This window comes from Mobula hypostoma, chromosome 2 (assembly GCF_963921235.1).
Source record: "Mobula hypostoma chromosome 2, sMobHyp1.1, whole genome shotgun sequence".
Classification (NCBI taxonomy): domain Eukaryota; kingdom Metazoa; phylum Chordata; class Chondrichthyes; order Myliobatiformes; family Myliobatidae; genus Mobula; species Mobula hypostoma.
Genome location: NC_086098.1, coordinates 41,647,458 through 41,663,660, shown reverse-complemented (window position 1 = coordinate 41,663,660; position 16,203 = coordinate 41,647,458). Strand labels below are relative to the sequence as shown.

At 41.0% G+C, this 16,203-nt stretch overlaps 1 protein-coding gene across 11 annotated transcripts in view; it reads right to left on the bottom strand.

Moving 5' to 3' along the window:
* LOC134339515 (dystrobrevin beta) overlaps positions 1–16,203 on the bottom strand; it is a 587,877-nt gene that overhangs the window by 104,259 nt on the left and 467,415 nt on the right. For all 11 annotated transcript variants that reach the window (XM_063036126.1, XM_063036119.1, XM_063036153.1 and 8 more), the window contains 3 exons: positions 14,875–14,962; positions 4,866–4,951; positions 418–531 (listed from right to left, as the gene is read on the bottom strand). In XM_063036126.1, the coding sequence (XP_062892196.1) occupies positions 418–531; positions 4,866–4,951; positions 14,875–14,962 (288 nt within the window). The remainder of the gene's footprint in view (positions 1–417; positions 532–4,865; positions 4,952–14,874; positions 14,963–16,203) is intronic.

Here is a 16,203-nt window from a genome sequence, read left to right as displayed (position 1 = left end):
TGTCGTATCTTGTCTTGTGCAGATGTCTGAAGTGATTAATATAGTTCATGTGCTAGGGACATATTACATCAAACTGTGTATCATTTTAAGTATAAAACTCAAATACGCAAATACGTACACCAAATAACCATTTTCTAAAGCTGATTGAGTGCCACTGCCTTACGTTACTTACCGTGCCAGGATCAAAACTAATTATAAGTTCCCTGCATATCAGGGGAGAGAACACTGCTAATTAACATGACAATGCAGGTAAATGAAATGAAACATTAATTCTGCTTCTCTTTCCACAGATACTACCTAATCAATTCAATATTTACAGTGCTCTATTTACATATATAACACTACAATTGTTAGATGTTGACAAGCAATGAAACTAGCTGATAGATAAAGGCCAATGAGAGATATGCCAAACCTCACCTCAGTAGCCTCAGTTCAGCCAGTAAGGTCGGATTCTGCTGAGCTTTCTCTGGGGTCTGTTGGGAGGCCTGCTCATGCTCCAATCTGAGACGCTGAATTTCTTGCAGGATCTCCCTGAAAGGAAGATCAAAAAGGATTTATTTTCTCTGAAAGATCTGAAGAGAATTACACATGCAATCACACTAGGTACAGTAAACATACAACACAGATATCCATTTGCACCAATGTGTTTGTGCCTTTTCAGCCTAATCCCAACTTGCAAGGCCTTGACTCCTGACTTTGGTTGTGATAGCATTTCAAATGATGAACAAATATCTTCTACACAGTGAGTCAAAGTGAAAAATCTCTTCACATGAACCTTAAAATTCCAGATTTCCTGTTTGCTGATGAAAATGATCCTTCACAAACCCTCTATTTGAAAGCCTTTAAATTTTTTTGGTTTTGGCCACAAATCTCTTCTGTATCCATTCTTGGATTGTTACAGCCTGTAATGCAGTCACTGGAGTTTTGGCCAAACTACGGTGCTAGCTTATCTTCCACTCCCCCAACCCCTCAATATATTAATTTTCTGGTATCTGAGTATCACAGACAGAGACATTGTTTATTGCTCATCCTTCATTACCCTCAACAAGGTAGCAATGACCCGCATTTCTCAACCTCCGCTGTCTTTCAATGAAAGGAACTCTCATAGCTCTGGGGTAGGGAGTTCTGGAATTTAGCAATGATAAAGCACCAGCGACAGGAGAGGGATCTGGAAGTGAAGTCCCCATGTGCCTGAAACTCATATCTTTGGTGCTGTAGGTTGTGGCTCAAGAGGAGCCAATGGCATTGTCTGGGTGAGTAGTTACAGTATTTTTGGTAAATGATGTACACAATGGGCATTGTGTGTCAGTGGTTCAGGGGAATGCTTGTTGTGGTGGATGGGGTAACCATGGGATGGTGTTGGGCTTCTTGATAGCTGTTGGTACAGCATTTATTCCAGGCTGTGAACAGTCCACCATGTTGTGAAACTGCACTTTGTAGATGGTGAAAAGGGTTTGGGTATCAACGCATCCCTTGCCAGCAGAAACCCAAGATCTGTTCAATTGCTCCAGTCACAGTATTTATGTGGCTGGCCCAGATGAGTTTCTGGTTAATGGTGAAGCACAAGGTGTGTTGATATTGTTAACTCAGTTGCAATCAGGCTGTTGAATGTCAAGGGTAGTTGGCTGCTGGCTGCTGACTGTTGACAATCAATACCTAATACTATTGTAACATGAACATCAGTTGGCACCCACTGATCCACAAACGGATGTTATGCTGCATGCAGAAATAGACTGCTTCATTTGCTGAGGAGTTGTGATTAGAAGTGAATATTGTGCAGTCATCAAGCATCTCCACTTCTGACATTATGATGGAAAAGTCTTTGAAGCAGCAGCGTAAGATGGATAGGCTGACAGAATTCCACAAACAAACTGTGATGACACGCTATGGGCTGAAAAGATCGACCTCCACCAATCACAGCCATGTTCCTTTCTGTGACGTATGACTCCAACCATTGGAATAATTTCCCCAAGATGGCCATTGGCTTCAGTTTTACAAGAATGTCACTGTTACACTTCCGGTCAAATGGTGCCTTGACGTCAAGGACAGACACTCTCACCTCACACCTGAAATCAGCTCTTTGATGCATACTCGAACCCAGGTTGTCTTGCCATCTAGTACCAAGTTGGCCTTAAAAAAACCCAAACTTGTATCAGTCAGCAGGTTATGATGACTAAGTACCATTTTGTCATATAATAATGACATCTTCCATCAATTTAGTGCTGATGGGCAGGAACTTGCTTAAATGGTAATAAGCTGGATTTCATTTGTTTGTGAAAAAGACACAAATGGACAATTTTCAATACTGTTGAGAAAATGTCAGTGTTGCAACGGTACTACAACAATTTGACTGGAGGTGCAGGTTTCTGGAATACCAATCTTCATTTCCATAGCCATAGTGATACAGTACCACGGCATTTGCTACATCTAGGGTATAGCAATTCTAACTACTGAGCACATCTATCAGAAACGTTGCTGTAGAAAAGCAGCATCCATCATCAAAGATCCTCACCACCCAGGCCATGCTCTTTTCTCACTGCTGCCATCAAGTAGAAGATGCAAGAGCCTCAGGCCTCACACCATCAGGTTAAAGAACAGTTACTACCCCTCAACCACCAGGCTCTTGAACAAAAGGCGATAACTACACTCCTTCTCTGTCTGGTGTTCCCACAACTGACGGTCTCAATTTAAGGACTCTTTATCTTGTTATTTCATGCTCTTGTTATTTATTGCTATTTATTTATATTTGCATTTGCACAGTTTTGGTGTTCATTGAACACTGTACCTCTTCCTGGAGATGCCACCTGGCCTGCTGCATTCACCAGCAACTTTTATGTGTGTTGCTTGAAATTCCAGCATCTGCAGATTTCCTCGTGTTGGTGTTCATTGATCCTGCTTACAGTTACTCTTCTGTAAATTTACTGAGTATGCCCGCAGGAAAAAGAACCTCAGGGCAGTATGTAGTGACATGTATGCACTCGGATTATAAATTTTACTTTGAACTTTTGAACTTTAATATCAGGTGGACTAAACCAAATGGATTGGAGACCATCTTCTGTGAGGGTGGGAAGGGAGCCGAGATGGATCGTTCACTTAGTACCTCTGGCTGAACACAATTGTGAATACCGCAGTCTTTTCCTCAGCATTCACGTGGAATACTAAATGCCAATATTAATCTGCCATGTGCGGACTGGTGAGAACGAGGCCGGCAGGTTTGTGCCTTGCATTGGTTCACTCACTATCTGGCACAGATTTAATTTGGCAGATGTGTGCTTCATAACTCAGTCACCTTGGCCAGTGCTTGTGCTACAAGCTTCTTTTGGTGATGGACACTGAAGTCCCCCATCTTACCCATATTTGATCCCATTCCATGAGACTTCATGGAGTCCAAAGTCAATGCTGAGGACCAAGCACTCCCACCCCCACCTGTAAACCATTGCACAGTGATTTCTGGTGGATAAATCCTGTGGACAAAAAAAGCATGTGCCCAAAGTTTGTGATGGAAATGAATGGCTCATTGTCAAAGCAGAATAGTCCCAACCTCCTCAATCTACTTAAATTACCAATATTTTGAGTAAACCACTTTGTGCAACCTCTCTAAAGCTCTTAATTCTTTCTTAATGTGTGTTGCCCAGTTTGACACAATCCTTCAGAGTCATACTGCACTTCATCTTGACTTTGTTTCTTACACCTCAATTGGCATTGCAACCAATACCTTCATTTATAAACATCTAAGGCCTATGGCCTAAAATATTTATTAGTCACTTTCTAACCTTAACCAGGTATTTTCAGGCAACTAAGTAGATGTACCTTTAGATTTTTCTTTGTTCTATCACTTTTCACACATTGCCTTATAATGTGTCATCGCCAAGCACAATACTTGGCATTTCTCAGCCTTAAATTTCATCCATTCCACATCTGTCAATATATCATTAAAATCCAGTTGTTCTCTTCACAGTTCATCACACTTACAAGTTTTGCATCATCTGCAGATAAGGAAACTGCGTTCCAAAATCCTAAATCTGTTAAAGAAAAATGGAGGTTCTGGCATCCATCCTTGCAAAATTTTACGGAATACTTCCCTCTACTCCTCCTCATTCCTTTTTATAATCCAATTTTCCATCCATACTGCATCTTATTCCATAGGGTTTAATTTTGATGCTGCCTATCATCTGGCAATTTATAAAATCACTTTTGAAAATTCAGGAAAAATCAAGACGCCTGCAGTTCCCTCATTGATGCTCTGTAATTTGGTGAAATAATACTCATGTTTTCAATGAAGAAATCTGTTTCAAATGAAGAATCCAATGAAAGATCTTTCCTTCTTCAGTTAGTACCTCAGCCCTGTTCTCTGCTTCCCTGAGTGGATTTCCTTGCACATGTCCGATTGGGCCACCCTCATCTTCTAACCATGTTCAAGTGGATATGGAATCACTTTGTATTCCTCTCAACATTTTTTCCATAAACTCTCTTTGCTTCTTTTTTATCTCCTATTTGGGCTTTCTGTAATCAGTCTGGTCCTCACCTTTTTTTTAAACAACCAGGCTTTGTCATACATTTTTTTTCCTTGCATATTTTACTCTCTAACTCTACCACAGTGTCCCTTCCTTTTTTAGTTTTATCATTGCTTTATTTAACAAGACCACATTACATTTCACAGCTCTTCTTCCAATAAAATCATTACATCTCTCAATGTTCCTTTCATATTCCCTTTAGGCAGTTCTACTTATCTTTGTCCTGTACTTCTACAAAGCTAATGATGAACAGGAGAATAAAAATATTTTCTGAACTGAATCCCAAATGCAAAACAACATCAGTAGGAGACTTTCTATTGTATCACAGTGAAGACACACGATTGTTCCTACCTGTTTTTATTTTCCAGTTCAGCAATTAGTTGCCGCTGCTGCTTGTTTGCATCAAAGTTGAAGGTCATTTCTGAAGTTGAACGCTGCTAAAATGCAAAATAGATCAATTTATAGAACTGTTAACAAAATCTTTTTACAACAACCAAATAACCAAGTGGCCATTTTATTATACTTTCCTGCCATTCTTTCTTAACATAGAAACATAGAAACATAGAAAATAGGTGCAGGAGTAGGCCATTCGGCCCTTCGAGCCTGCACCGCCATTTATTATGATCATGGCTGATCATCCAACTCAGAACCCCGCCCCAGCCTTCCCTCCATACCCCCTGACCCCTGTAGCCACAAGGGCCATATCTAACTTCCTTTTAAACATAGCTAATGAACTGGCCTCAACAGTTTGCTGTGGCAGAGAATTCCACAGATTCACCACTCTCTGTGTGAAGAAGTTTTTCCTAACCTCGGTCCTAAAAGGCTTCCCCTCTATCCTCAAACTGTGACCCCTCGTTCTAGACCTCCCCAACATCGGGAACAATCTTCCCGCATCTAGCCTGTCCAATCCCTTTAGGATCTTATACGTTTCAATCAGATCCCCCCTCAATCTTCTAAATTCCAACGAGTACAAGCCCAGTTCATCCAGTCTTTCTTCATATGAAAGACCTGCCATCCCAGGAATCAATCTGGTGAACCTTCTTTGTACTCCCTCTATGGCAAGGATGTCTTTCCTCAGATTAGGGGACCAAAACTGCACACAATACTCCAGGTGTGGTCTCACCAAGGCCTTGTACAACTGCAGTAGTACCTCCCTGCTCCTGTACTCAAATCCTCTCGCTATAAATGCCAGCATACCGTTCGCCTTTTTCACCGCCTGCTGTACCTGCATGCCCACTTTCAATGACTGGTGTATAATGACACCCAGGTCTCGTTGCACCTCCCCTTTTCCTAATCGGCCACCATTCAGATAATAATCTGTTTTCCTATTTTTGCCACCAAAGTGGATAACTTCACATTTATCCACATTAAATTGCATCTGCCATGAGTTTGCCCACTCACCCAACCTATCCAAGTCACCCTGCATCCTCTTAGCATCCTCCTCACTGCTAACACTGCCACCCAGCTTTGTGTCATCCGCAAACTTGGAGATGCTGCATTTAATTCCCTCATCCAAGTCATTAATATATATTGTAAACAACTGGGGTCCCAGCACTGAGCCTTGCGGTACCCCACTAGTCACCGCCTGCCATTCTGAAAAGGTCTCGTTTATTCCCACTCTTTGCTTCCTGTCTGCTAACCAATTCTCCACCCACACCAATACCTTACCCCCAATACCGTGTGCTTTAAGTTTGCACACTAATCTCCTGTGTGGGACCTTGTCAAAAGCCTTTTGAAAATCCAAATATACCACATCCACTGGTTCTCCCCTATCCACTCTACTAGTTACATCCTCAAAAAATTCTATGAGATTCGTCAGACATGATTTTCCTTTCACAAATCCATGCTGACTTTGTCCGATCATTTCACCGCTTTCCAAATGTGCTGTTATCACATCCTTGATAACTGACTCCAGCAGTATCCCCACCACTGACGTTAGGCTAACCGGCCTATAATTCCCCGGTTTCTCTCTCCCTCCTTTTTTAAAAAGTGGGGTTACATTAGCCACCCTCCAATCCTCAGAAACTAGTCCAGAATCTAACGAGTTTTGAAAAATTATCACTAATGCATCCACTATTTCTTGGGCCACTTCCTTAAGCACTCTGGGATGCAGACCATCTGGCCCTGGGGATTTATCTGCCTTCAATCCCTTCAATTTACCTAACACCACTTCCCTACTAACATGTATTTCGCTCAGTTCCTCCATCTCACTGGACCCTCTGTCCCTTACTATTTCTGGAAGATTATTTATGTCCTCCTTAGTGAAGACAGAACCAAAGTAATTATTCAATTGGTCTGCCATGTCCTTGCTCCCCATAATCAATTCACCTGTTTCTGTTTGCAGGGGACCTACATTTGTCTTTATCAGTCTTTTCCTTTTTACATATCTATAAAAGCTTTTACAGTCCGTTTTTATGTTCTCTGCCAAGATCATAAATAGGAAAAGGAGTAGGCCATTCAAGGGTGCTCAGCCTTTCACTGAGATTATGTCAAAGTGAGCACAGGGAGCTAGATGCTAAGTTAAAGGATAAGACCTCCAGGGTGAACATCTCAGGATTGCTACCCTTGCCACATACTGGAGGGGCCAGAAATGGGAAGATCATACAATTTAACACATGGCTAAGGAGATGGAGCAGGAGGGAAGGTTTCAGATTTTTGGATCATTGGCCTCTCTTCCAGGGAAAGGGGTACCTGTACAGAAGGGCCAGTTTGCATCTGAACTTGGGGGAGGGGGGTCTAATATCCAGTGGGAAGATTTGATAGTGCTGCCAGGGGAGAGTTTAAACTAGAGTTGTAGGGGGATGGGAACCAGAGTGCTGGAGCAGATAGAGGAGAGGGTGTGGGGAAAGATGTTGTTAATCTTACAAAGTCAGGAATCAAAAGGTTGAGCATGGTGAGACTAACGTTCTGATCTGCGTACATTTCAATGCAAAGAGTATTGAGGGAAAGGCGGATGAGCTTAGGACATGGATCAGCACCTGCAATTATGACAAAGTTGCCATTAGTGACAATTGGTTGCAGGAGGGGGCAGGACTGGCAGCTCAATATTCCAGGGTTCTGTTGTTTTAGATGTGACCAAGCAGGAGCAATTACACGGGAAGGAGTGGCATCATGAGTTATGGAAAATATCATGGCAGTACTCAGTCAGGACAGACTGGAGAGCTTGCCCGGTGGATCTAGAAATAAGAAAGTTATGATCATGTTAAAGGGATTTTACCCAACAGTCAGCAAGATTTGGAGGAGCAAATATGTAGAGATTGCACATTGTTGCTAAGGCTGTGATACCAGGTAATTTTAACTTTCTAAATAGTGACTAGAACTCCCACACTGTTAAATAGTGAGGTGCTGGAGGATTGGAGCCTAGTTAACGTTGTTCCATTGTTTAAGAAAGGCTCTAAGAATCAGCCAAAAATTATCAGCCAGTGAGCCTGACATCAGTAGTGGGAAAGTTAGTAAAAGGTATTCTAAGAGAACAGATACAGAAATATTTGGATAGACAAGAATGAATTTGGGTTAGTCAATATGGCTTTGTCGTATCTAACCAATCTTACAGATTTTTGAGGAAGTTACCGGGAATGTTGATGAAGGCAAGGCAGTAGATGTTATTTACATGGACTTTATCAAGGCCTTTGACAAAATCCCACATGAGAGGTTGATCAAGAAGTTCAGTCACTTGGCATTAAAGATGTGGTAGTAAATTGGATTAGATAATGGCTTTGAGGAAGAAGTCAGAGATTGGCTGTAGATAGTAGCCTCTCTGACTGGGGGCCTGTGACTAGTGGTGTACTGGGGCCTTTGTTCTTTGTCATCCAGATCAACTGGACCAGAAAATTTGTAGGATTTGGGGGGCAGTGGAAAGCGAGGAAGACAATCAAAGCATGCAGCAGAATCTGGACCAAGTGAAATGGGCTGAAAAGTGTCAGATGGAATTTAATGCAGGAAAATGTGAGGTATTGCACTTTAGGAGGACCAACCAGGGTAGGTCCAACACAGTGAACAGTAGGGCACTGAGGAGTGTACTTTGGAACAGAGGGATCTGGGAATACTGGTCTGTAATTCCCTGAAAGTCTGTCACTGGTAGATAGGGTCATAAAGAAATCTTTTGGCACAATGTCCTTCATAAATCAAAGTATTGAGTACAGGAGTTGTGGTATGTGTCCTAATTTTGAGTAATGTGTCTAGTTTTTGTCACCAATCTACAGGAAAGATGTAAATAAGATTGAAAGAGTGCAGAGAAAATTTACGAGGATGTTGCTGGGACTGGAGGACCTGAGTTATAAGGAAAGATTGAATAGGTTAGGACTTCATTCCTCAGAACATAGAAGATTGAGAGAAGATTTGATAGAGCTTATGAGGGATATCGATAAGGTGAATGCAAGCAGGCTTTGTCCGCTGAGGTTGGGTGAGACTAGAACTAGAGGTCTTGGGTGAAGGGTGAAAAGTAAACTGTTTAAGGGAAACATGGGGGAAACTCAGAGGGTAGTGAGAATGGGGAATGAGCTGCCAGCTGAAGTGGCAGATGTGGGTTCGATTTTAACATTTAAGAGATTGGATGGGAGGGGTACGGAGGACTATGGTCTGGGTGCGGGTCAATCAGACTAGGCAGGCTAATGGTTCAGCATGGACTAGACAGGATGAAGGGCCTGTTGTTGTGATGCAGTGTTCTATGACTCTATTTTCAACCTGTTCCTCCAAGACTTAAACATGCACATAGACTCCTCCCTCAGCATATCTCAAGGGGCAAAGTTTCAAAGAACTATAACTCTGAGGAAAGAAATTGTTCCTTATATTAGTTTTGGATGAGCACCCCCCTCATAAACTCTAGTTCCGAACTTTCCAGTGAGGAAACCCCCATTCAACCTAGGAATCTTCCATGTTTCAGTAAGATCACTTCTCATTCTTCTAAACTCCACTGAGTCCCAGTCTGCTTAACATGTTCTTGTGTGATGATCCCTCCATACTCAAGATCATCTTAGTGAACCATCTTTGAGTAGCTGCCAATGAAATAATATATCTCCTTAAACAGGGGAAACAAAATTGTTTACAAGTGCTCCCATTACCTGCAGCACCTAAGTGTTTTTCTCTTTGTGCACAAGTCACCCCAAATCACTTTGTGCTGCAGCTTTCTGCCGTTTAGTTCTTTGTAAAGTGAAGTACTGCAGTAAAATGGTACTTGGTTCTTTTGCTCATCGTTCTAAAACAAACAACTTCATATTTTACATTACATTCTGCTATCCAGCAGGATCTTTAACCTGAAACAGTAACTCTGTTCTCTTTTCTCTGATACTGTCTGACCTGCTAAGAGTTTTCTATCTCTTATTTCAGAGTAACAGTAATGCAGTTGTTTTGAGTTCCTCTCTCTTCGACTTCCACAAGCAACTCGCATTCCTACCTATCTTAGCATTGTTTGCAAAGCTGGTTCAATTCTTCTCCAAGTCATTTTCAAAATTTGTAAATGATTGAGGTCCTAGCACCAATCCCTGTGATACCCCATTGATTACAGGATACCAATATAAAAATCAACCCCTCATGTTTACCTTTCCATCCTTCATTAATGCACTCCTAAAGACCAAAGTTTTACCTTAATATTGCTTCAAGTTTTTGATAATTCCTTTGTGAAGCGATGTACGTTGTTTTGCCAATTAAAAGATACTAGATAAATACAAGTTGTTACTGTTGCAGGTGAACATTGCATTTATACTTTAGAGTTTTGTTTTCCTGCTTTTATCTTTTGTTTTTAGTTCACTTACTGGTGGCTGATATCTTCTTATGGTCTGGCAGTGTCAGTCTAAATGTCTCCTGGACATTCAGATTATATTCAATTGCATCACTTCATTAAGAATGACAGCAAATTCCAGATTTCAACCACTCCCTCTGTGGAAAAAAAAACTTTCCCCTCATATCCTCTTTAAAATTCTTTCCTCACTCCTAAAGCCTATTCTTTTTGTTATTGGTAGCCCTAGCATGGGGAAAAGATTATATATACCCTATCTATGACTTTCATAGTAATATATAACTTTATCAAGTCACCCCTCAGCCTTCTTCACTCCACAAAAAACAAATCCAGCCTATCCAGTCCTTCCTTGTTATTAAATGTCCTTTAATCCAGGCAACATCCCTATCATTTCGGATCTCCCCCTCCCCCTCCCACTTTCAAATCTCTTACTATCTCTTCTTTCAGTTAGTCCTGACGAAGGGTCTCGGCCCGAAACGTCCACTGTACCTTTTCCTATAGATGCTGCCTGGCCTGCTGCGTTCCACCAGCATTTTTTATGTGTTGCTTGAACATCCCACTGAATCTCCTCTGCATACTCTAGCACAACATTCTACAAAGAGTGGAGACCAGAATTGCATAGAATATTCCAAATAGTCTGTTTTTTTGTGAAGTTCCAAAATAACGTCCTAACTATAAGAATCTACGCCCTGAGTTATAAAGGCAAGCATGCCATATGCTGCCTTCAGAGAACTGACCAGCAAATTCCGACTGTTCACTATCATTCCTTAGCACCACATTTAATGTAAACGTCCTACTCCTATTTGATTTGCCAAAATGTATCAATGTGCATTTGTATCGATTGATTTCTATCTAGCAACGCTCTGCCCAACTTTCCATTTCATCTCTCGTCTCAGAAAACCAGTATCTGCACCACTAGCAACTTCTGTGTAATTCACAAACTTACTAATCACGCCTACTACACACACATACAAGTCATGAATATCCATGCAACAAGGGTCCTAGAACTGATCACGTAGAGCACAGGTCACAATCTTGTAATCAGAAAAGCAAACTTCCACCACTATCCTTCTGCCTCCTATCACCAAATCAAATTTGGGTCCAATTAGTCACCTTGGGTCCCATATGCCTTAACCTTCTGTGACCTCGTCAAATACTCTAGTCCATGTGGACAACATCCACGGCACTGCCATCAGCAATCTTCTTTGTTACCTTCTCCAAACACTCCGTCAAAATAGTAAGAAAGGATTGCTTCTGCACGAAGCCATACTAGAATCCATGATCTGCTTTCCAAATGTACATAAACTTTATCTCCTACGATTTTCTAGGATAATTTAATGTTCAGCTCATTGGCTTGTAGTTACCTGGCTTATCACTGCTTGTTTTATTAAGTTAAGGTGTTTGTTTTTCTTTGTAAAAAAGTAACTATGGTAGAGAATGATGTGAAGTGTACAGATGGAAACAAGTGCAATCTGTTGTTATGGTTCTAAATGCTTACTCCAAATCAGTGAACATTATTTAAACTGGAACAGATATAACTGCATATAAATGATTTCAATTAATTTCTGACACATGACCAAAGGAAGCACCATATCATCCTGGATCTGCGCCTGCAGCCACAGGAGTTTCCCTCTTCTCTGCTTACAACAGAGCTGTAATCTTTGTATAATTTCAGTCAGCAGGCAAATCCAGCAAACTAATTTAGCAGTAATACCACTAACAAAATGTCTCATAATCTTATTGCAGTGTTGTGTATGAAAACTATTTTTTTTCTAGATGGGAAGCAATTATTGTTGCTTCCAATTTGGAAGTCACCACTCCAGAAATTCAACCAGCCACTTGTTGCGAATGGTGTTTGTGCTGACGGAGACTTTCCTAAGAAGGACATCAGTCTCTCTTTGTTTAGGGTGTTGTTGAAGTACCTGTCTGTGTGGTTCTAAAGAGTATCAGTCATTGCCCAACAAGAGTTTGACTGCCCTGCATTCTGCACATTAACGTGATGAAGGGAGCCCTCTACAAGTGGTGCTGACACTGGAAGTCCAATTCAGTTAAGCTCCCTTTATAAACTTAACAGCTCTCATTCTGAACCCACAAATCTATATTTCCCAAACTCAGGACAGCCAACCAACCACCCTATTTCACTCACTGACCTCCCCACCCATAAGCCCTGATCTTACCATCCAACGCCTGACCACTGATCAAATACAACGATGTTCCACCAACTCACCTACTGTCACTGAGCACAGTGACCTCACTTAAGGTTGGCCCTGTATTCTGACCCACGCAGCGTCCCAATAAAAACTCCTCCATCCACCAAATGCTCCACATCTGAGCAATGACATCTGACCCTGGTTCAACTCCAAACTCCAATCCCTCTGCAAAGCCTGGACTGAAGCACACCTCTCCACCATGCACCAAGGAATGACCTTATTCTTTTAAATGTATTACTACAGTTTCAAGCCACCATTCCCATAACCAAAACCACCACTGGCAAACTGTGCAGTTACAGATTTACACATCTCTGCCGGCACGATGTATGAAGTCTACACAGATTTCAATAAAACCTTTACCCCCACATCAGAAACTAGTTCAAAAGGTTAGACCACATGAGATACATGGCAAACTGAATCTAAAATGTGCCTCGTAATATGAAGCAAAGGGTGGTGCATCACAGGGATGGGTACTAGGATTTGTACAATTGTTACATACATTATTTGTGTGGATATGAATGTAGGTGGTAAGATTGATTGGTTTGCAAAAGGCACAAATATCTGTGATGTTATTGCCTTTGGCGACAGGATGAAAACTGATCATTAAGTAAAATGGAATTTAATTCTGAAGTGTATAGTGATGCACTCTGGGAGGATGAATTAGTGCATACACAGTGAAAGATAGGGTGCTCAGGCCCGAGGGATTCTGAGGCCAGGATGGAGACATTGGGTCATTTTCCATGGAGCAAAGGAGACCAAATGATTATCGGACAGAGGTATACACAATGATGAGGAGCACAGACTGGGTAGATACTAGGGAACTTTTCCCCACAGCACAGATGTCTAAATTGGAAGGCATAGGTTTAAAGGGGACCTGAGGTAGAACACTGCCTCAAAGGTTGGTTGGAAACTGTGGCGGTGGCTGAGTGGGGAAGGAGGCAAAGAATTCCACAACAATTAGGAAACCATAAGACCATAAAACATAGGAGCAGAATTAGGCCATTTGGCCCATTGAGTTTGCTCTGCCATTCAATCATCGCTGATCCTTTTTCCCCCTCCTTAACCCCATTCCCCAGCCTTCTCCCCATAAACTTTGATGCCATGTTCAAACAAGAGCCTATCAATCTCTGCCTTAAACACACCCAACAACCTGGCCTCCACAGCTGCATATGGTAACAAATTCACCATCTCTAGCTAAAGAAATTTCTCCACGTCTCTGTTTTAAATGGACACCCCTCTATCCTGAGGCTGTGCCCTCTTGTCCTAGACTCCCCCACCATGGGAAATATCCTTTCCACATCTACTCTGTCAATATTCAAAAGGTTTCAATGAGATCCCCCGTCATCCTTCTAAATTCCAGCGAGTACAGACCCAGAGCCATCAAACATACCTCATATGATAACCCTTTCATTCCAGGAATCATCCTTGTGAACTGCCTCTGGACCCTCTCCAATGCCAGCACATCTAGACAAGCACTTGAAATGCCAGCACATAGATGGCTATGGACCAAATAATGGTAAATGGGACTACTATAGATGAGTACTTGTTGGCTGGTGTAGATATTGTGTGTAAGCTGGTCTGTTTCCTTACTTTATGATGTTATGACTCCACTAAATTTCTCAGCTCAAATTCAGTGATATATACTTTCAATGCTAAAAAGAAAACTTATATTTAATTTGTTGTGCTTTTATCCAAGCTCCAGCTATGCAATTAAATTGAACTAATGTGACAGAAAGAAATGGATCTTTCTTGACATTGAGCAAAGCATTCAAATTGCTTCCGCTTAAATAAACCACCCTCCTCTCTAATGGTTCTAAGAGAGAATAATAATGGGTACGGGCAGTACCCCGAAATAAACCTCCTGACAAGCAACTCAACTCTTCAACTAAGTTCCACTCATTCAGCAATCACAAGTGAAAGGTTTTGAACAAAATCAAAATGACTGTGCCTGGCAGATAAACAATCTAGCATTTCAAACTCCCTTTAAACCTCTTACCTCTCACTCTAAACCCATCTAATTTTAGACACCTCTACTGTGGGGGAAAAACGTCCTACTATCGCCCCTACCCATGCCCCTCATAATTTTGTACACCTCTATCAGATATCTCTATACCCACAGAAAAAGCTGCTCAGGAGACATTTCAAACTCATAATCTTTGAGTTCAGATTCCGATGAATTCAATTAACCCCAACATGTATCGCATTGTTTAGGAAATCTTGCTGATAATCAAAAAATCAATGACAATATTGCACTCTAATGACTAAACCAGACTCATTGAAAGTCAAAAATCAAGTCAAATGTCTATTATTCTACATTTTACAATAATTCCTCATCTTTTAATATAAAGAGTTGTTATGCATTGGATGTTGGTGCCAAGAACAGGATAAATAGAATGAGTTAGGCTGTGCAACTTACTGTGTTTCCAGCTTCTGCAGCCAACCTGGCTGCGTACCTGGCAATCAGCCTGTGTTCTTCATCCAGTCTGCTCGGGCTGTCCAGGACACTGTCCAGAAATAAATTCAAATCAAAATACTATCTATCAGAAATTGGCCATATTTTCAAGCAGCTCACTAGATGAGCTGGACCAAGAACTAATGGCTAGTCAAAAATTCAAATATCTTTCAAGTATTAGTCACTCACAGCAAATCAACAACACATTATGCACCTAGCAAACTCCGACTGAGGATTATACTTCTATTCAAAATTCAAAGACCATGGGGTTTGAAGGAATTTGATCCTCTTGTAATGGCACAACTGTAAACTATTTAAAACTAAATTTAGATAGTTTGTTAAATCAAATGGCATGATTTAGATCTTTCAAACTCCACAACAGTGACAGTAGTTTGTAAATTTGGTTCTGCCTTATAACGTTTTATGAAATATTAAATTTGTATCATTTTGGGAGGAAATTTGATGTCCTACAAAGCTATTCGGCTTCTCATATGTGTAAGACTGTTGTACAAGACAAGTTCACATACTCAATTTTTTGAGTGATATTTTTTTCCCTAACGGGTTTGAAGTGATTGCAGCAACAATGTGATATTTAATGAAGTAAGCTTCCCAGTTATTCTAAGTAAATTACCGTCTATGCGTTTTCTTGGGGCTGACCCTATTCTATAAAGCCAAGTCTTGAAGAACGTATTATAGCCAAGCAATGACAGAAGAATTAGCTATCAGTTAAGGCTGCATTCCACACTGGGCAACAACTCCAGATCAGCCACCAGCTAGGAAATGGCAGCATGGTTCAACCTTGTTTTGGTAGCTGATCTTCATCTTCTTTGGTCTACATAACTCCACTGGACAATGCAGCTTGTGCACAAGTAAACACAGCACAACAGAACTTGTGCTTGTAAGTTGTATTTGAATGAATTTACACCAAGACCTCTAGTTTTCGCTTATGAAGAGAGAATGCCTACTCCATCACAGAGAAACAGGAACTGTGTTGTACTTTCAGCTACAGTATTTGGTCTTAAGATGAATAGTTTTGAGATGAACATAAAGTAATATGTTTCCACACATCTAAGCAAGAAAAACTGCAACTGCCAACCTTCAAACATTACCCTACATAAATTTGAATAGGATGATGAAAATATAGAACTTAAAATTAAAAATTAATGCATAGAAACAGAATTGCAAGTTGAACTCTGCCCAATACTTCACTCACCCACATTCCTTTAATATTAATTTGCACTTGCAACAGACTTAAGCTCATTAAAACTCTGCTGCCATTTCCTAGCTCACATC